This window comes from Prinia subflava, chromosome Z (assembly GCF_021018805.1).
Source record: "Prinia subflava isolate CZ2003 ecotype Zambia chromosome Z, Cam_Psub_1.2, whole genome shotgun sequence".
NCBI lineage: Eukaryota > Metazoa > Chordata > Aves > Passeriformes > Cisticolidae > Prinia > Prinia subflava.
This window is the reverse complement of record NC_086283.1, coordinates 88,742,069-88,764,617: the sequence shown is the minus strand read 5'-3', so window position 1 is coordinate 88,764,617 and position 22,549 is coordinate 88,742,069. Positions and strand designations below refer to the sequence as shown.

Genomic DNA, 22,549 nt, shown 5'->3' with positions numbered 1-22,549 from the left:
ATGATGCCTGAAAAGGAGAAGTGACTGTGAAAATGATCTAAACTAATGGAAAACGATTAGTACAAGATGCACCTGGAATACATCAACACCCTTTCAGATAGTCTCATTCGAGTACAGCAAATTGTGGTAACATGCATACATGTGTCATGGGCAAGAATATTTACTGTACCTGGGTAATCCTCAGAGACATGCACTGAATAGGATACACTGTAAAAAAGAAAAAAAAAAAAAAAACAACAGCAAAATTAGAAACAACAACATTAACTGCTGGCACAACATTTTTTTCCTGCTTCTTTATTATTTTATGCTTATTTATAGCTTCCTGACAGTTTCCAGAACAGAAGGTAACATCTATTTTGATGGCTTTTGAAGTGCTCAGCTGAAAATGAAAAGCGTCATGCTCGTTTTGAAAGCTTACTTTGCTAAATTGGCACATCCTGATTTCAGTGTTCTTAAAAGGAGTATCAAGGCAGCATTATATTCCCTTTAGAGTAACATTTCACAATATGTGTACGTCTGATTAAAAAAAAGGTCACTCTTTGAACACCAGAACTAGAGAACTAGTAAAGCCCAGTTTTTCCTCTATCTGGTTTTTGTATTTGACTCAAGACTCAGCAGGACGCCTTTCTCATTGTTATGCGTTTCTCTTAGTTTCAGCAAAGGCTCTGGATGTCTTGGGCTCCTTTCTTCCATTAAAACTTTGTATTTTACGTAGTATCTGTACTTTTTTGTCAAGCTGTGTTCAAATTAAAATTTGAGAGAGCCACAGTCACACTGAAAAGCAGCTTCACTATGTGGATATCCTGAATCTGTTTCATCAGAAAATAGTCACTTAAAAGCATCATCCTGGTTCTGCAGCTCAGTTCACATCTGCCTTCCCTACTTTCCTGTGAGATCTTCACTAAGATTGCTGCTGAGAGCAGGACAAATGGCCATGATGGTTTGCTCAGTTACCTAAATACTCACCAGGTCCTTCTGGTTTTAAGTTTAGTGTACATCTTAATCTGGCATTAAAAACATTCAACTATGAAGCACACTGAAAGGTCTCTGTTGTATAACTCATATTCTTTCCAATTCTAAATGCTATATATTGTGTCAACTTACACATTTAAATAATATATGGTATTGGTTCATGTCTGTAGTGAGTTAAGCCAAAGCAGGCTAGTACAGTCCTCTTAAGAAATTTTGGTATGTACTGGACTTGCTGAAAATTTGCTGAAAATTGGTCCAGACAGTCTTTCTAAATGACATGAATACAGCTTCCATATAGACAAGAAACTGAAGCCAGGTATGATTTTTAATGTTTCTCTCTCAAGGGTTTCCATTAAATGAGTTCCACTTTCACAATCCAGTGACTGTAAGAGGCAATCAGTATGGAGAAGCAGGTCCCTCACTCTTGCTTCCGCAAGTCCATCTATTAACACGCAGTTCGGTCTCCTGTTTTTGCACACCATCTATTCTAGCACATTTTATGTATTGTTTGTCTAAGACACAAAGATGCCTGTTTCTTCAACAGCTGCAAACAGTCTCATAAATTGAAGCAGAAGGAGCATTTATTACAGCTGACCATGGATTTTGCCACAAAAGTGCTGATTAAAATCCCATCACTGTACAAATTCAACATTTTATGACTTTTCTGTTTTAATTATATTTTAGGCATTTTGAATAGACAGCATCTGTATGCCCTCATCTTAGAATATTTTCCCTAAGGATTGGGTTAATTAAGCTGTCATCATGTAAAATATCATTATTTTAAATAAGGAAATATTTCAAAATAAGGGAATGTTATCTCTCAGTACAGCCATGTAAAGAGAATTTTGCTCTGTGATGTAGAAAAAAAAGAATACCCTCCAAAATTCCCGAGAACTTAACCAAGTGCCTGTTTTCACCAAACCCCATCTTCTAGAGATGTAACCATGACATGTTTGTAACCATGACTTCCTCCTTCTGCTACTGAAAGAGGTACTTCTGCCTTACTCTTTTAGTCTGGCTGCTTGCACACCTCTTTGCTGCCTCCAGAATTTCTGTGTATGGGTTTTTTCTAATATTGAGAACAAGAGCAGGGGCTGAAGGGTTTCACAACTTCCATGAACGCAGATACTCAAAACTCAGCTGGGTAAGGCCCTCAGCAGCCTAACATAACTCTGAAGCTGGATTTGAACTCAAAATTAACTTCTGCGTAGTCGATGAGTACATGTGCAGAAACCCGAAGGAACCAAGTTTTCTCTTCCTTTTTCTTCAACATGTGGTTATCTCTGCCAGCAGCAGCTGTGGTGCTGCCAAACAGAAACTAGTAACCAAACAACATACTGTTTGTCTTGTGAGGTGGAATAAATTAAATGGTTAATGAAAGTGCAAGTTAGAAATAGTCTCAAACCTGACTGCTCAAACTCAGGATCTGATCCAGACCCCAGTGAATACAGCAATAGGGAGAATAAACCCCCCCACCCAGAGAGAGGTGGTAGTGCTTTGCTTCAGCTTGTCATTTTATGTTAGTTGTGTGTAGACCATGGAAGCAAAAAGTGGAAATAAAACTACTGACCAAAACAAAACCTGGATTTTTATCTCAGCTCGCCTCTGTGATTGTCACACATGGTCACCCTTCGGCACATTTTTCTGCTCTCAGGATAAACTGCTTCCTACTGCCTGCACACCTGATTTGTCAGAGAACAAGATATACCAGGCAAACAAGGGTCTCCAAGGGCTCCTTGTCCTCCAGCCACCCAAGCATTTTCCCACTGACTTTAACAAGATTTAGAGGCAAGCCACAAACACAAGAATGTGACGACTTACAACACCTCAAACAGCACAGACTCCAGTGAAGATGCAGAGGTTCAATACCTCTCTGTGTCAAATCCTCCCAAAGCCAAATAAAGCCTTTATTGAAGCAGTTTTCTCATTTAAGAAAGCAGAAATGCAACTGGAATTAATCTAGGCCTGGCCCTCACATAGAAGTACAACATGATTATTCCAGTGAGGGAAGTGCTTTTTCCTTCTGGCAATGCAGTTGCTCTGTACAGCCTTAGTGCAGTTACTAAATACAGCTTACAGCAGTATAATTTATTCCCCTTCCCATAAACGCACTCACCACTGCTCGTTCAGTTATACTGCTTTACCTACAGGAATGGTTAAACTCTTGGGTGTAAACAAAGCCTCCACCGTGGTGCTATTCCTGTTTACTCAGGTCAGGCCCTCTGCAGAAGACATCCTGCAGTACATGTGTTTCTCAACCCTTAAGCTTAGAACAAACATCATACTTGAAATGGCCTAGTAAAATTTTTGTTATTTAACAAAAAGTAAAGTACTACGTGAGAAATTAAGAGGAATTGTCATGTTTTCAATGTAAAATTCTCATTGCTTGAAATAATATCAACAGCCTTGGCTTAGTAACTATTTTACCCACAGGGATCTCATTGCAAGAATTTTCCAATGTGTTTTAACTACATCTATTCCTTCTACAGAAAAATTATTCAGCATGAGTTCCTCTCCATTGGAGAACTAATTCATCAACTAGATGGGTATGCACCATGTAATTGCTATTTTTCAAATTAATCTTTCCCAACTGAATACAAAATAAGCAGATTCATCTGCATTTGATATTACTACAATTTCTCAAAGCTAGTTAAAAAGGAGTAGAAAGTCTTAACTGATTATACTAGCAGGCAAAATGTTATCCCAAAACCACATCTCCAGGGAAAAAAAAAATACGAAAACTGAAAAAGAGAGCAAAGCAAAAGCTACTGCAGCAACGCACATTTCCTAAAAAGCAAACCAACCAGCTTCACCTCCTTATATCCACTTGTAAGATTGCTTCCTGAGCCTTGAACTGCAGTTTTACCTATCATGATACAAACCCCAGGATCAAATACGCATCCTGAAGACACAACAGTGATGCTGCATCTGGGATGTGGCTTCCCATCAATTTCAGGTTATCTCAGCTCCATGCCACCCATTGTTTCTCTCTAGGAAATAAATCCTTTAAGCTGAATTTCCAGCTGTTTCGCACAGCAGGAATAGTGTGAAGCATCTGGTGCAAGTCTAAGATTTATGCCTATGGAATAGTTATGACAATTCAACCAGCTCTGTCCCATGGTAACAACTGACTTACTGCCTTATTAAGTGTGGAAATTGTGACCTAGTTTCTATTCCAATTTTAGCCATCTCTGTTAGAGTCAAAGCTTTATGTCCTAATGTTGTCACTTGCAAACTTGCTGAAGAAAGAAAACAAGATTTTTTGTCATGGAATCTGATGGCAAATCTATAACAAAGTACAAAAACAGAGCAAATAGGACTTAATCGTAATACATCTGAAGCTACAGAATTCACAATAGATTTTGTTTATGATATGCCAAAATCTCAGATCTAGCTCATCAATGAGGTAATGCAATCAGCACAAAATCTGTATCTCAAGAATAATACTAAAACTCAGCAAAGCAAGTGATAGATAAACCTGAGATATGAAATGCTACTGTGGTATTGATTATATCTCTTGGTCAGCTTTTGAACAAGTTGGTGAGATGAAAAAAATATTACTGAAATTTTGATTAAAAAAAAAAAAGTATGCTGGTGACAACTTTGGGCCAAAGGACTTTTTAGAGATCTACATAATATTTATGAAAGTACAACATGATATAGACATGATGATTTACTCTTTTCTAGATGAAACAGTAGACAGGAATAAGATCCAGCTGAAAAGATGCAACTGGAATTGTATTCTTTCACAATTACTAGCTATAAAAGCACAACATTCGTACATTTTCAGTATCTGGACACAACATGCCACAGCAGATCAACATTTCATGGCTGTTCTATAATTATACAGTAAATACTTCCATCTTCAAGTTTTTGTTATCTTTGAAAATGCTTACAATTCTTTAGTGGATTCCTATTACTGACACAGCCTTTAGTCTCCTTTTCCACTTCAGTATGACCACCATTTGATCCTGAAACCAGACCACTCGTATTGCCTTTACTTCTGACCAGCCTTTTTCCTCAAACAAAACAGAATTGGTTCCAAAAAGCCTTTCATCATGAACACAAGCCACTCTCAACACTCTCTGTTCTGAGATCCACTTTGAAACCTTATAACCTGACAATAAATCATATCACATACACAGGGTAGAAGCTATGATTTTTAGAAGACATACTGTGAGATTGTACGCAAACAAAACCTTCAAATTGCATTTCTGGAATAGATTATTTTTGTAAAAGTGACTTGAGAACTGGTAGAAGATGAAGGTATTTAGCTATTGACCAGATGAAAAACTAGGTACACTATTTACACAAAAAAATTGGATTAATTAACAGAAAAAAAAAATTTTTTTGGTAACTGACCTCATGTGAACTAGACTATGTGAAGAGAAGTATAATTCAAAACTAATACTTAAACACACTGCAAAAGACTCCCATGCCAAGTCTTTCTTCCAATTTGTACATAGATTACATGCCTGCAAATAACAGCAGAAGAGACTTAGAAGCCAGAAGCAGCAGTTTTCTATAGCAAAAAAGGTATCTCCTGTTTAACAGGCACCACCAAAAGATAAGCTTTATGAAGTCAAAACCTGGAGACAACCATTTCATTTTATGCTGAAAACACAACATACAAAATAACTTCAACAATAGCTGAAAAATAAGCAAAAAATACTGTGTTATGTACAGCTATGACAAAGAAACGTAACAAAACCTCTCCATTTGGTGTTCAACGGCCACAAGTATGAGTGAATGATAAATGTTGGGTTTCTCAACAGATTATGAACAAGTAAATTAGCAAGATACTCCATCACTTGGTATGTATGAGTGCTGTGCTGAGAAACACTCCATTACATCTCAGTGGAGCCCTTAAAAAAAACCCCAGAAGTACGGGGAAAATAATCTTGATTTCTAGTCTGGAGCTTTTGCAAGATTGTATCCCACGCAGCACACATCAGCTGAACAAGTGGTCCACTGAAACTCATATTCAGAAACACACACAGAATTGTGGCAGCATTATGCATTTTCTTACCTGCCAGATTTTGTAAACAACTATTGCTGGCACTCACTTTTGTCTTCAGCAAAACAATATGGAGACTTTCAGAATGTATTTACAAATGTACATACATAACTATATAAAACAAATTTTATTCTGTTTCTTCACTAAAAGGGTGACATGGCATCGGAACAGACTTCCTAGGCAAGTGGTGGAATCACCATCCTTGGAAGTATTCAAAAGACGCATGGATGTGGCACTTGGGAATATGGTTTAGTAGTGAATATGGTGGTGATGTGTTAAGAGCTGAGCCTGATGATCTTAGAGGCCTTTTCAAACCCCAGCTATGCTATTATCTGTTACCTATCAGAATCACAGAATACACAGAATTACCTACAGAATTACAGCGTGGGTCAGACTAGAGGGGACCACAGTGGGCCATCTGGTCCAACCTCCCTGGCCAAACAGGATCACCTCGTAGTACATGGCACAGGATCGTGTCCAGACAGTTCTTGAATATCTCCTTTATAGGAGACTACACAGCCTCTCTGGGCAATCTGTTCCAGTGCCTGGTCACCCACAAAATAAAGCATTTTTTCCCTATGTTCAGGTGGAACTTCCTGTGCATCCCTCACTGCCCCGTTGTCTCCTGTCCTGTTGCTCAGCACCACCAGCAGAGCCTGGTCCCTCCTCTGACCCTCCCTGCAGGCACTGGCAGACATTGATGGGGTCCCCTCTCAGTTGTCTCTTCCTGAGACTGAACAGGCCCAGCTCCTCAGCCTGTCCTCGTAAGAGAGATGCTCCTGTCCCTTGATCATCCTTGTCACTGGACCTGCTCCAGGAGTTCCATGTCCCTGTTGTGCTGAGGAGCCCTGAATTGGACACAGCTCTCCCGATGTGCCTCACCAGGGCTGAGTGGAGGGGCAGGATCACCTCCCTCTCCCTGCTGGCAATGCTCTTCCTAATGCAGCCCAGGTTACCATTGTCCTTCTTGGCCACAAGGACACACTGCTGGCTCATGGACACCATGACCCCCAGGGCCTTTTCTGCAGGGCTGCTTCCAGCAGGTCAGTCCCTGGCCAGTACAGGTGTATGGGATCATTCTTCCTCAGCTGCAGGACCCTGGATTTTCCCTTGCTGAATTTCAGATTGTTTTTCTCTGCCCATCTCTCCAGCCTGTCCAGGTCCCTCTGAAGGGCTGCACAGCTCTCTGGGGTATCGGCCACCCCTGCCAGCTTTGTGTCAGCAGTGAATGAGAGGAGGCATCTGCCCTTCCTCTAAGCCACTGATGCATAAGTTAAACAATACTGGGGCCAGTGTTGACCCTTGGTGGGCACCACTAGTGACAAGGCCCCATGCCACTGGTACAACCCTCTGGGACCAGTTGTTCAGCCAGTTCTCAATTAGCCTCACTGTTCTCTCATCCAGTCCACACTTGCTGAGCTTGCCATGAGGGTATTGTGAGGCACAGTGACCACAGCCTTGCTAAAGTTAAGGGAAACAATACAAAAAGTTCACAAAACTTAGCAAATCCATGAATACTGTTAGCTAATACAGATCAGTACATGCTGTACTCCATTCACTCACAACACAATACACTCTCAGTAACGTGACATAATCATAAGCAGAACTAAGTATAAATGTTCCAGTAGCATAAAACACTAACCACAAAGTGATGTGTGTCTCCAAACACAGTGACAGACAAACAGTGTTAGAATCATAAGAGTCAGAAATATAGAAGAGAGCCTATCTCATAAGATACTTCTGAAATTTGCATAATGTTTTTTAAAATACAAATAATTATACAGGCTTTTGCTCTTCCACATGGGGAAATAACTACTGAAGCACAGGACTTCCAACTTTCTTTAAAGCAGCGATTTTAAAACTGGTGCCATTAAATAGAATAATGCTTTGTGAAAAACAACTTTATCTTCTGGGAGAAAGCATCAGAAGCCACAAACGAGACAAAAATTACAAGGAGATGGACTTGGGTTTTTACACATACATTTACACAGCTATGGAAAAAGTGACTGTCAGTCAAGTGCAGCAAGAATAACCTCACAATATTAAAGACTGATTTATTTTCTTTTACATGATTTAGAACTTGAAGTAAATCCCACTGAAGTCCAAGGGAGGCTTTAGTACTTGTCAAAAAAGATTACAGGCAAGTTGAACAGAAAATAAAAGACTTCTGGTCCCCTACCACACTTCTGTTATTTTCTAGAAACAAGCACTTCATCGCTTTGCTAAAAATGTCAATATGTATTCCAAATGTTACAAATATTTTTGAGCATTTTTTTTTCCTTTTTTTTTTCTTTACTATTTGCATCTTGCTACACAACTGGACTTGCAACCATTTCACATCATTACTGTTTTCTAGATTCTTTATTAAAACAATCTTCATGGATTTCTGAACAACTTGAAGCACCCTTTAAAATGTTTTGAATGTACACATCTGCATCTCAGCTGATTTTTTTACAGATATTCAGACTTTAGATCTCCTGAAACACTTTAGTTCAGTGAATTTCTGTATTCCTTGTGATCTGACAACTGATGACCCAGCATTAGTCACAGCTATTTTTTGCTACTCGATATAGATGGATGCCTGTAAAGAATTGAGATTTGTGCACAAGCCCCTTTCACCATACATTCTAACTTCCCGTGATGCACCAGCAATTATACAAAAAGGAATAACAAGTGGTTCTGAGTAATCTTTTCCTCTGGGTGATGGAGAATGTGCGTGTGTGATGACATATGAGCAGTCCCAGGCACATCTATTGATGACAGATCAGAACTACTCCAAAGAGAGATGAGCAGTGTCAGTGAGTCAAAAACAGCACTGCTTTCATTTCTTGACATTACCTGGGGGTACAGAGGCACTGAGTCAAAATTATTATAGCTTGCATTTGTCACTAAGAATAATTGAGCTACTGGCCCTCTCATGAAACTGAGGTGCACCTGAATCAAATGAGGAATGTTACTCATAAAGCCCTGCTTGATTTAGCATTCAAATAAAGGGAACACAGAAAACTGCAGCTCAAACATTTCCCTTTAGCAAAGCTTCCAACGAGAAAGGCACAAAAATTTCTAGTAAATACATCAAACTCTACAGGATTGATCATCACTCTAGCAAACATGAGGCTAAAAGTAAAAGTAAAAATTTTACTAAAAGTAAAATTAGCAAATCAGGAACACTTTGGGGGGGGGGGGGGGGGGAGTATGTGCGGAATGTGACTCTGGAAAGAGTTACATCCAAGTACCTCTACATGTGCAAAATCAGGTTCCCCAAAACCAGACCATGCCCGAATCTAGCCATTTCACTGAGAACTAATAAAGCCTCCCATTTGTCAAGTTGCTCCGTTTAACCAGGTGCAGCTCCCTCCTGTCAACATAGATACATTTTATACTTCTCCGTCTGTATTTTTCTTTCTCTCCACTGATTCTGTGCTATTGAATTCTCCCTGTGTATTCCCCATTAGCTCTTCGTCCCATTTCCATCTTCCCCAGGAAACAGAGCACTAGAAAAGCCTCAGGACAGTAACCTCTTGGCCCAGCTGAGCAGCAGCCAGAGCAGCACATAGTATCATGTGCTTTTGGCCACCTTATTTACATGATGGGGTCCATTTTGTTCAACCATTTGCTTTTTAGAGGTTGGTTTTGGTTTAGTTTGGGTTTCTGGGGGGTTTCAGGGGGTTTTTGGTGCCGTTCATGGTTTTGTGACTGGGTTTTTTTGGGACTGGGTTTACAGAAGAAATTTTTTTCTCTCTTCAGCTTCCGTCTTCCAATTTTGGAGCACTGCTGTTAGAAGATACTGTAATATGCTCTTTTTGAAGCCAGTTAAGAGCTATCTTAAAGGCACGAGGGTCTGATCCACATTGTTCCTACTAGAAGGCTGTTTTGAGGCTCCTGTGGTTCTAATTCAAGTAACTGGATTTGCAGTTCAGATTGACTGAAGAGTAACACCTTGTCCAGCCCCTGTACAAAGCCTTTGTGTTGGTATTTTTCAAAACTAAAATAAAAGGACAAAAAAAAAGAAACAACCACAAACCCAAAGCAGAGACACAGGGTAAACTGTAAACTGAACAGTAACAACTATCCAATGTCGGAGTCCAGGATATCCCTCTGGCCTCCCTGGAGGGTTTGGAGACCGGACAGGGGGGTCTGGGATCTGTACAGGGGGGTCAGCCAGCCTCACACAGAGCCCAGGAGGACACTGCCTCTGATCCCTGTCCATGGGAGTGAATGCCCACATTGTATGAAGAATCACAAGCCGAGAGAATTCAAAATAAGTAGTAGCTAGTTTATCACAGAATGTAAATGTAAAATTTAGGATTTTTAGTATATGGGTTTGAAGAGGCAAGATGGAGGAATTGGGGAGTGGCCCCTGTGCTCCTTATTCTTGCTCTCGTCCCCCATTTTCTGCTGAGCTGGATCTCAAGGATTGGTTTAGAGTAGAACTGACATGTTAACACAGGTAGTACGTATTGGTAACATTTTGTAAATAAAAAGTACATTGTGGACAGTGGTTGGGTCAAGGAGACAGTAAATAGAGTCCGGGACCCTCTGATCTGCCCAGTCTGCCGCGTGTCCTGCTCTGCTGGGGACGCCCTGCAGAGCTGAGAAAGAACTGAGAGATAATGAAAGAATAAACAACCTTGGAGGCACGGACTGGCAGACTCTGTTTGTCTTCTCTGGCTCTGGCACGGGACCTTTCAGGCAAGAAAAGCTCGAAAACCCTACATACCTCAGGGAAAAACAGCCCCGAGAATCCGAGACGAAAGAAGCTTGACATAAGAAATTTTACCTGATAATTTTATAATTTCAGCGTCTTAGCAGTTATGAAAACCAAAATTAAGCCCATATAAATCCCTGGAGATACTCACTGTTTAACTTCATTATATGCCTCACAAGCAGAAAGGATCCTTTCCTTTGCATGCAGTGCTCAGAAAAGGAGGAAAGTCTTAGGCATTGTTCTTTGACCATTCTACACATTATTAATTAGTTGGCATTTTGCTTGTTTATCCAATGAGGTGTGCAATAGGCACCACTGTGTAAGGGAAAAGTAACAAATTCAAATACTCTTTGTCATCCATGCTTTGATAGATCTCAAAAACAGAATTCAAATTTTTCCCCTGCCCCTAAAGTCAGCCCTGAATACTTCTTGGTACAGCTGAAATACTGTCTTTATGAACTAAGATTATTCTCTTCTCTGTTTTCAATACTTGCAGTTTCCATTATCATTAGTACAAATTTATTATATAAATTCCAAATGTATTATTTGAATGTCAAACCATTGCTGTTAAAACTACTCTAAACCAAAAGTGCACACATTCAAAGGGACAAAATCCTACAGAGCAAGATTTTTAACACGTGTTACCTGTGAAATTGCCCCCAGCAGTTTATTTATGCCAACAGAATCAATTCACGTAATTCAGGACCTAATACCTACAGCCATTTATTTATCTATTGCTTACAGGTACACAGAGTCCCATCTTCAAATCATTAAGATGAAGTCCAGTACCTCTGAAAATGAGTAGATTGTATGGCACTGTCTCATATCCTGCACATATTTAAATCCAGGGCAACAGCTGCTGTTCCTGAACACAGATTCAAGGCCTGCTTGCAAACCTGAAGGGCTGGCTCATCCTCCTGTCCCATTACATTAACATGGTCAAAACCATTCTGTCTTCTGTGGTTAGAGACACAAAAGGACATGTTACATGGCTGGGGCAATGCCATTGGGGGTTGTCATCTCTGCCCAAAAGACCCAAGAACTACAGAGATGAAAGGTGCAACATAAAAAGCAGAGTAGGTTACTCCTCACATCCCAGCCTCACTGGGATACCTATCTCTGCCACTACACCATGGTCATGGAATAGCATACACTCACAAACAGCAAATAAAATGGTATATTCAGTATGAGAATACTAGAAAACATTTTCTTATTCCTTTCTTTTCAGGTAGGAAAGTTTCAGTCTGAGGGCACAGACTGAAACTGGCACACTTCTAACATAATATTCAGTCCAAGCATCCTTAAAATTAGGAAGATGTCAGAAAATTGAAGGGAATACAGCAATCATAAAGAAACCATCTCAAATCTGGAAGAACGGCCAGTGATCAAAAATATTTATGTGGGTCCAGGCAGCCAGGTATGCCACACAGAGTATGGCAAATCAATGAGCAAGCACGGTAGGAGATGTGATGACTGCTGCAACATGTTTTGCAGAGTGCCAGCATGAAGATGGGTGTAATTTTACACAATGGCCCATGGGAAAATGGCAAGACATATCCATGTGAAATTAGAGGAGAAGGTATAATTTGACTGAAGTGTCAGAAATGGAGAACCCCATTAAACTTTGAGTTAGTCTTCCAGGGAATGGGTAGAGGGTTAATCACATAATCAGTTAAAGCCAGGATGGAGTAAAGTAAAATTAATGGAAAAAATTTGCATTGGCAAGGTTACTAACAACTGTGTTTCCTATTGCTAATTTCCATGAGTAAAATGTTAATGAGCAAAATGTTACCTCCCTTTCTCACTAGTAGCTCAGAGAGCAAAGTTGTAGGTTAAATACGACATTGACAACTCTCAATGTGACTCAGGGAAAAAATTCAAAGCATAACCCAGTAGTATATTTCAATAGGGTGCAGAATAACAGCAGCAGGGAATCTTAGTTCAAGAGCTTTTTATACATTTGAAGTGGCAGCATTGGCAAGGATCTGAAACAGTTCTTCCACCTTCTCACGAATTTTAGCTAGTCCTGAATATCACACAATCTGTTTCTTCTTCATGACAGAAAGCAATAGGAAGCATACAGAACTTTTTTTTTCCCATTTAGGTACATTTAGTAGCAGCTCATCTAATAAAGAACAATTTTAATTATATGGGCTGTTCTTGAGCCAAAGACTGCTTCAAGATGCATGACTGTTCATAGAATATTAATTTTATACTATACCCAAACATACCGTATTTGAATACTTCCTGGCAGACATGCCTAGAGAAAATGCTAAGCAAACTATAGAACAAAAAACAACAGACATTGTTAGTACCCTACCCCAACCTCTAGTTAAGATTTTAAATACCATTTTAAATACCATTTTAATTTGTAAAGATAAAATTAAAGATACCTTCTACCAGTCTTAATTAGATTCCTGTCTTCTCAAAAAACTAATTACATGTAAGATGAAGCACTGGTTTAGGAAGCCCCTGTATTCTTGCAAAGGCAGAGATAGTTCTATTCCCAGCTGTGTCTTGTTATAGGCCTCCCAGCAAGAAAAAATGCACACTTTCTCAAAAAGCAATCCATAACTACAAAGCTTTATAGTCACTGATTTACATTTCATGTGGGCTGAACCACTACATCTCCAAGAGAAACCAGCAGGAACCATTGAAAAAAAGGGCTTAGAGTCACAATTTTAAAAATAATTAGTCAAAAATAATTGTGCAGAAATGGCATTTAGAAAACTAAACTCTTTATACTCCCTTGAAAATATCCTCCATTTTAGATAATGCAATGTACTCACTAAGGTATAAAAATTTCCATTCTGTTTTGGTAAACATTTAGGTATCTCAAAAGGGATCTGGCTACCTAAGCAGTTTTTATGAGGCCAACATTTAAACACCTTTAAGGAAATGGCAAAACAGGAGTCATGCAAAGGTACTCAAATTGGTGCATGCTTTTCAAAGCACACAATGAAATCCTGGTCCCATGAAACCTCATAGGCAAAAATCCCAGGAAAAAAAGTGAAGGTTTATCTTTCTGTCAGCTTCTTTGTGAGAAAATTTTCAATTAAAAATTGTCAAACATAATGTACTCCCCTCATCTCTTCCTTACTCTTTGCTCTGACTGCACTATTTAGCATGTTCACCCACCAAAATTATCACTGAAATTTGGAAAGCATACAGAAGATGAGAAACAACCTGTAAAATGTAAGTTTTGTAATTGGGTGTTCTATTATTAAGCATTTCTAGTAAGTTTAGAGAATGAAAGCAAACATAGCCAGAAAATTTCAGTCTTCTACTAATGGGAGGTTAAGACCAGTAAGCCTTTCACTAACACAGAGCTCTTAATCCGAAGATCTCCTCAGAGCCTTTAATAAAGACAGAGCTATGAAGACTTAATGTAAAGAAAAATTAGATGGCTTGAAGAGAACAAAACCAATTAACCAATAGGATGAAAGAAGACAGGATCAAGCACCAAAGAGTAACTCCTCCTTCTGGATGTCTCACTGACACCACATACATTTGCACTGACTTGAAGGACTGCTCAGCTAGCAGTGGTCCAGACTCCACAGAAAGCATCAAAGGAAATAGTAATGCAGCTGCAACTGCTTGTCATCCTGTTTACTGAGGCCATTGTACAGAGGAACCTAAATATACAGACTAAAAAAATCCCTTTACTTAGACATCTACATTTTAAAATCTAATCCACATTTAGATTCTGGCATCTACATTTTAAAATCTGGGTCAGTTTTACCAAGATAACTGAGTGTCACCTTAGCATGTCAGGACACACAAAACACACAAACACCAAAGTGCAAATAGTTACAAGTAGGAAAAGCCCAAATAACCTAAGTATCAGCACATCTGAAGATTGTTTTTCAAATCTGAGGTTTGGGGTATTGAGGGAAGAGAATTCACACAGAAAAAGCTCCAGGTAATACTGACATAAGTGGGTGGGTACACCACATTTTCATCTCAAAAGAATTCCCCTGGAAAACTTGGAATCAGGCAGGCACGCAGGGGTCAAACTGCTCACCTGCTCACAGGACTGTTTGCTACAGAGGCACTGGTGACTGAGTCCTGCCAGCACCTGACCAGTAAACCCCCCTGCCTCTCTCACAGCCCCCTCGGGTGCTGGCAGGTTACTGGGGAGGCTGCTCCCTCCAGAACTGAAAACCAGGAACGCGGCTGCAGAGTGATTATAGCTTGCTCTGTTTTGAAAGGTCGCTCACACTCCATCATCTGATAGTGCCATTAAGCCCAAAAGAAGTGGTATAACCATTTGAAATTACTGCCTGTGGTGAAATGGAACAGTAAAGCAGTACCACTTATTTGCACCAGCAAAATTAAAAGGAAAAATAGCAGCCTTCTTTCATAACAGGACACGAGTAACAGAGGGCCTGAAAAATACAGCAAGATTTTACTGTTTAGCAAAATACTTATGGTGATCTATTAAGCCACAGGAACTATTACTGTAGGAGAGGCCATGACGCATTAACCAAAACACATTTGAAAGCCTTCATCCTATTTTTAAAATATGCTAGACTGTGTGTGACCTGGCCTCATGAAGCTCCAGGCACCTCCCGGGGCAGTGCAGTGTTCTCAGCTCCTACTGAGAAGGCTGTGGGAGCATAGCATTATTTAGCATTTTGCAGGGTAAGATCCTATGTGCTCAAAGGAAAATCCAAACAAAATTTATCCTAAATGACTCAACCAGATCAAGAATTTTAAATAACAACATTTAATAACAATGGCGTTAGTAGTAAAATCAAATAAATTTCAAGCTTTATAAAAAAACCCAGAAACCCAAACTACAACCACCATCACACCAGTCACTGACTACTTCACCCCGAGTTAACCAGATTCAAAACTCTGAATCAAAGGGACAGAAATAAATGTTTCCTTCCCTCCTCCCAGCTTTTGCAGGTGGTGGACCACCACAGGACACGCCTCCTGCTCTTGTTCTCAGCTGCATTCTGTCTGGGCCTCTGCACTTGTGGAAATTGTGCTAAGGTGCTGGGACAGTGCCTTGGTGGGAAGGCCACGGCTGCCCTGTGGGATGGTGGGGATGCCATCTCTGAGGGGAGTGTAGGGTACACATGGTACACATGGATGTGGCACATGGGAATGGGGCCTCCTTGTGCTTTGCAGTGCTGTGTTGTTGGTTGGGCTTGATATTGGAGGTGTTTTCCTGGATGGGTCTGTTCTGTGAGTGGGAAAGAAATACTCAGCAATGACACTGAATCGTGTAAGCGCCACAGATAGTCTGTGGTAGAAAACAAAAGATCTCTTCTATCACAGGTACAAGACAGACACAATTCTTGCTCCCAGCACATTCTTCAATGACAGCAAAACCATTGTTATCCACAGATTATCAGTCTTTCACATTGATTGTCTCCTGCCAAATACAGGTACTTTCAATCCCAATAGATGATTTCCTATCTATTTCCCAACAGGTAGGTTGAGCGAGTTTTTGGTACAGTTTTTCAAGCCATCAGATACATAAGCAGAATATTTCATCTACCATGTGCCTACTTTAGCTAGGGATATTCAACCATGATTGCTTTAGGCAACAAAAATCCACGTAATACAGACAACACAGCTTTGCTCCTCTGCACACTGCAAAAACCCTGCCACTGCCATTTTTCAAAAGAGTAAAGAGGCTCACATGAAAGCGACTGCATTTTCAATAAAATAAAGACTTTGAGCTTTACCTTTGGAACACTCCCTATACATTTTTACCAAACTTCCACTAAACATCAGGTCCCGGCAGCTGCTCATGCAACTGCCACTGCTTCCCAGAGCAAAGGGATTTTACTGTCCTCACATTTGCTAAACTGTCTGCAAAGAGAACCAGATGTACATTAACCAGATTGATTTTTTAAAAACTTTAAATTTGACTAATGTTATGTCTGTAAATAGCCTAAGAGACAATGGGAACAAGAAGCCATTCCTCTGGGAGAAGAGGTATAGCTATACCTCTTATAACTGGGACAATGCAATCATACAAGACCTCACTGAACCCGAGCAGACTTCCACAGCCACCATCCCCACATTGCCAAAAGCTCTACAGCAGCAGCAAAGCCAATGCAGAACTCATAGGTGTAGCAATGCTACAAAAAACTGGTAAGCAAAATTGAAAAAAAAGATCATACAAAGCTAGCTATGTGATGTTAATCTACAGACAAACAAATCCTTTGCTTTATAGAATTTCTTCTAGGTTTTTTTGAAAACATTCATTGCAACACAGACCACACTGAAATGTGAGAAAGACAACTGCACTTGTTTGATCTACTTCACTGATGAATCCAGGCTTTAATGAGAAATTACAGTAATTCAAATTCAATCTCTCAAACAATTTGTTGTCCCTCCCCTTCTGTGAATTCATCATGTCATTCTAACCTAGTGAACATCAGCACAATGCATACTACATCCTTCTAATATAAAAACCACTTGCCTCTGAAAATTATAATTAAAAACAAATTAAATTACTGGGAAATAACAACGTTTCATTTGTTTGATTTGTTTTAAAAATAAAAATCCTGCAAGACACTACATCCACTACTGAGTAAGTATAAAATGAAGCTAATTTAATTTGATGTACTATTTTTAGTATATTAGATCAGAGGAGAAACCAAAATTCAGCGTACTGTAAATGTGCCTAATAAAGTAGGCAAACATAGGCAGGAACTACTCTCACAATGTATTTCCACTGAGCTGTATTTGTGCAAGCAGAAACTACAGTCTAAACCTAAATCTGAATATGAAAAAAGGGTACAGCTGCTTCAGGCATACCTGAAGGTTTAGGCTATAAAGTATTTAACACAGGACTCCATTCTTCTCTTCAGGGTCATGCAATCACTTCAGTGACCTCGGTGGATCTTACGCCCTCAGAAAAACAGAATTCTAGGGCAAAAGTTGTTTTGTCTCCCTATTTGCACCTCTTCTTTCAAATCCATAGACACAAATGGACCTCCTTTCTTAAAGGCAGAACTGAGAACTACATGCCAAACCCTCTTCTGCAACAGAGGGGCAAGGAGAGGGTATGCTTTAGCCCAAGGAACATGTGGGACTGAAAAGACACGGAGAGTAATATGAACTGGAAATGCCTAGCAATTAAGTTTCTAAATAGAGCTCTTCTTAAATCTAGTGGGAGCCCTGGCATCCATTTCCATAGGGAAAAACTGCTTCCATGTGGTGTAAGAGACAGCATAAGTTCCCTCATCTGCCTCACGACTGTCAAACAAGGACAGAGGCTGAGACCCCAAGGACCCTAAAACCACAGCACAGGAGTTCTGGCCTGACTGAGGAGGGATCCAGGTTTCTCCCACAGGTGCATTCACTGGACCAAGACGTCCCCTGGAAACCCATGCAGAAACAATGGGACTGTCATGGTATCTGAGCCGTGTTTGTGGAGCTTTGTTTGCTCTGGACTGACCGAGTCCAGCCTGCCCTGCTCCTTCATTGTGCAAGAAAACCTGCAACACTCATGAGGCCTCCCCCCCTTCCTGGCCTGCTGCCCCTCGCCTCGAAAAAGGACAATAAACTCCCTGAAAAAGAGAGCCCCTGAGGCCTCCTCGACGGACAAGACGGATCTACTGGCACACCACGAGGACTCACGTCTGCTGTTGGTAGCTTTTCTCTCTCTCTCTCTCCCTCCCTTTTCCTCTATTGCAGATTGTGTGTATCAGAATAGATACATTGATTTTAGTTAAACTAAGTTCTTTTTGCCTCTTTTGCACTTTGAAATCAAAACTAACCATCACGACCGTCTATCAGATCGTGACATGTGGTTACAAAGCTGCACAGAGGATCAGGCTAGGGGATGTTTCAATAAGTGAAAATCCAGCACAAGAAATGCAAGTGAGCTGTCTGCCCCATGATCCATTAAGAGATCTAGCCAAAGAAGAAAAAAAAAAAAGGAGAAAAATATTAAAATTTTCCAAACCACTTTGCACTCAATTCACATTTAATTTAAATAAACTGACACAAGGCTTCAAAGAAGTTCAGTTCTGCCTAGGAAAAAAATGAAACTAAAAGTTATTAATAGACAAATAAAAACATATGGCAACAGCCTGATGCCTCAGTACAACTCAGCAGCTGGGGGAGATCTCCACAGCTTTCACATACCATGGACACCTATGACAAGATCTAAAACTGAAGACACTGGTGGCCACACGCAGTTCCATGGGAGTGGGGAAGATCTGACAAGATGTATTGGAAAAGGGGACTGTCAGCACTTCCCTTGGGCTGCTGCTAAGCTGGGTGATCATCTCCATTCACAGTGACATCAGTCAATGAAGGCAGGGCAACAGCCTGGTCTGACCAAGGGAGTCCCAGGGGAGCCACAGCTGAGCCAGGGAGTTTCTGGCTCCATGGCTGGAGGCTACACCCAACACGGGGTCAATGGGAGATGTTTCCTGCAGTATCTTCCAAACTGCAAGGCTATGCCAGCGTAGGGGACCTTTGTGAGGCTCCTGTGAAATGCACTTGGGAACTCCTGAAGTCTGGCAATGTAAGGACCAAATGTGGGCAAAGGTGGTCTGAAGGCAACAAAACAGAGAAACAGGGTAATAGCACGGGGAAAACAGAGGGACAAGGGAATAAAAAGGCTGGTCCATGTCACCAGAACTGTTGTTTTCTTGCCCTGCACTGGGTAAGCATGAGCAGCAAGCCCCCCTTGAGCAGCAAGCTGGCCCAGCTGGTGAGCAGGACGGGGGGACAGTCACACAGAGATGAGATGAGGACCATGCCTATTGGGAATACTTGCCCAACCTCACTACCAGGAGGCCTCAGTGACATCGAGCTGTGTGGGCCTCCCTTTTGGCAGGTGACCACAATTGACAGCTACTGGCAGACACAGTCTTTATGCTGGACTTACACACATAAGTGTCAACTCCTTATGTGCTATCCAAAGAGGATAAACCATATAGACACCAAAGCATGGTTAAGGATATCCTAACTGCAATCCTCACAGTTCACAAACCTCCAAAGATCAGTTACCATGGTGAGTTAGCCCCAGCTGGATGCCAGGTACCACCAACATCTCTCCATCACTCCCCTCCACAAGAGCAAAGGGGAGAGAAAACGGGACAAAAGTTCATGAGATAAGTACAGGGAGACAGATCACTCACCAAACACCATCATGGGCAAAACAGACTTGCACTGGGGAGATTAACTGAATTCTATGACTAATCAAAATCAGAGCAGGATAATTAAAATAAAATTAACAACACTTTCCCTGCACCTATCCCTCCTTCCTGGGGTCTACCTCCTCCCCTACAGTGCTGCAGGGACACAGGGAATGGGGATTACAGTCAGTAATTACACGTTGCTCCTGACACTGCTCAGGGAGAGGAGTCCCTCCCCTGGTCCAGCATGGGTCCCTCCTATGGGAGAGAATTGTCCATGAACTTCTTTAACAGGAGACCATTCCATGGGCAACAGTTCTCTTCCATGGGGTGCAGTCCTTCAAGGACAGGCTGCTCCAGTGTGTGTCCACCACAGGGTCTCAGTTCTATCAGGAAACCTGCTCCAGCATGGGCTCCTGTCTCCAAGGGTCTGCAGGTCCCTGCCAGGACTCTGCTCCTGTAGAGTTTTCCCACAGGGTCACAGCCTCCTTCCAGGCACCCACTTGTTTCACTGCAGGTCTTTTTCACAGGCTGCAGGTGGATCTCTGAATCCCTGTGGTTCTTCAAGGGCTGCAGGGCACAGCTCCCTCACCATGGTCTGCACGCCAGGCTGCAGGGGAACCTCAGCTCTGGCACCTGGAGCGCCTCCTGCCTCTCCTTCTCCACTGACCTTGGTGTCTGCAGAGCTGTTCTTCTCACATCTTCTAATTCTTCTCTTTTCTGGCTGCAATTATATCTGTGCAATAATTTTTTTCCCTTCTTAAATATCACAAAGGTGTTTTAACACCTTTTCTGACAGGCCCATCTTTGAGCAGCATTCATCTTGCAGCCACTTGGCAGGGGCTCTGTTGGACATGGATGAAGAAGCTGCTGCCAGCTTCTCACTCCTATTAGTCCACCTGCCACCAAAACCTGGCTGTGCAAACCCTATACAGAACAACACAGAAAGCTCTCCAGATGTCTGCAAACTTGGTATCTGGGAATAAATACTAACAAAAGTACAAGGTAGTAAAAGGAAAAAACATTGGCTAGCCAGAAAACCATATTTTGGACGATAAATACTAGTTTGGGGGTGAGAAATACTAGTTTGTGTTTGCAGGTTTCTTGCTTTACATTCCTCTGATTCAGCTAATGTGAGCCATCAGCACCTTTGAAGTGCTTAGAGGAACAGAAGCGTGGTCTAGTGAAAAACAATGAGGATGAGGTCTGCGCTTTGCAGATCGATTTGATTAACTCCTTTACATGGCTTTGAGCCTCAAGTTTCTTTTTGCAAAATGCTTTGACAATGACAGATAAAATCCCTGTGTTTGTTACACATTATATTGAATCCTTACGCTCCAAAATAAGATACAAACTAAAAGTAGATTAGTGCACAAATTCTCAGATGGCAAATGGCAGCATCCCCAGACAACCCAGCTGATTATATTCTCAAACCAAGAGGCCACCACATGATTTAGTTGGTGCTAACTTTTTACTTGTGACAGAAGACCTCTAAAAAACTTCATGAAAGCTGCAATATGTCAGTTTACATCTCCAAAAGTAAGAGATGTCCCTGGCCCTCCCTGGCAGAGCTGAGGCCGAGCTGGCAAGCAGGCCCTGTCCTGGCAGACAGATCATGTCACGGCCAATGGGCTGGGGCAGTGCTGGCAGAGGTGCCCGGGACTGTCAGTCTCTGCTGAGGATCTATCCCGGTTCCATCAAAGCAGAGTCACACCCCAGCAACGTGGCACAGAGCTCAGGTCACCCGTGCCACAGTGGCAGCCACACCTGGGCTGATCGTGAACTCGGGGGCGTTCGTGTTGGCTGCTTCTCGCTGCGACTCCACAGAGGTTCCAGAGGAAATGGAATCTGTGCGAGCAGGATCAGACCTCTTGCCTAGTAGACCAATTGACACAGTGTTTGCCTGAAGATCAACATTTCTCTAATGTCTGTTGCAAAGTAAAAATACCTCTTCTCGATGACTCATTTTCCACACTGAGAAACATCCGTGGGTGGGAGAAAAGAAATGAAGCAATTCTATTTTTCTCCTTCTGTCACTATTGTAGCAGCTCTGAACTCGAGCATGAAATATAATCGAAGCACTTGCAAGATGTTTCGAGCAAGTGAACTGCACTGTTTTGTTACCTCTTTGTCATCATTTTTATCCAGAATCATATTATATTTAAACCGCTTCAGCACTGTTGTGCTCACCCTCAGAATATGACCTTCCAAGCAGAGGCAGAATTGGAGGTTTTCACTGCATAACCTACACAAACGTATGGTAAGTTATTTGCAAAAAACTCTTTGCTGTTGGTGTTGTGAGTCCAGTCACGCCTTAGTTAAGTTAGGATGTGAGTCCCCGTGAATTTAATGAGAATATATTTATCCCACAGGATTAGACTAAATAGCAGCCTCTCAGAGTAAAGAGTGACTCAGAAAACCTCTCCAACATTGCTGGACTCTGAAATTCTACACAGCTCAGCAAGGGCTTTCTCCTGTCCTAGTACCCCCATGACACCACGCTTCGCTTCGAGTGGAGATGGAAGATTATCCCTTTTGTTTTAGATGGGGAAAGGCGTGGGATACTGTCACCTCATATCAGGACAAGTAGGTGATCCCTCTTAGGGAAGGAACAATTTTCACACACTGAGAGCCAGGCAGAAAACAGCCCACAGCTTCTGAACCAGTGTGCCCAAAACAGAAACAGCAGGAAGTGTGGGAAGATTCATCATAAAAGGAGATTTCCTCGCCTCC

At 41.4% G+C, this 22,549-nt stretch overlaps 1 protein-coding gene across 1 annotated transcript in view; it reads right to left on the bottom strand.

The window, feature by feature from the left end:
* The window catches only part of PARP8 (poly(ADP-ribose) polymerase family member 8), a 125,130-nt gene that overhangs the window by 67,960 nt on the left and 34,621 nt on the right, over nucleotides 1–22,549 (bottom strand). The window contains exon 3 of the mRNA XM_063423388.1: nucleotides 170–207. Within this exon, the coding sequence (XP_063279458.1) occupies nucleotides 170–207 (38 nt within the window). The remainder of the gene's footprint in view (nucleotides 1–169; nucleotides 208–22,549) is intronic.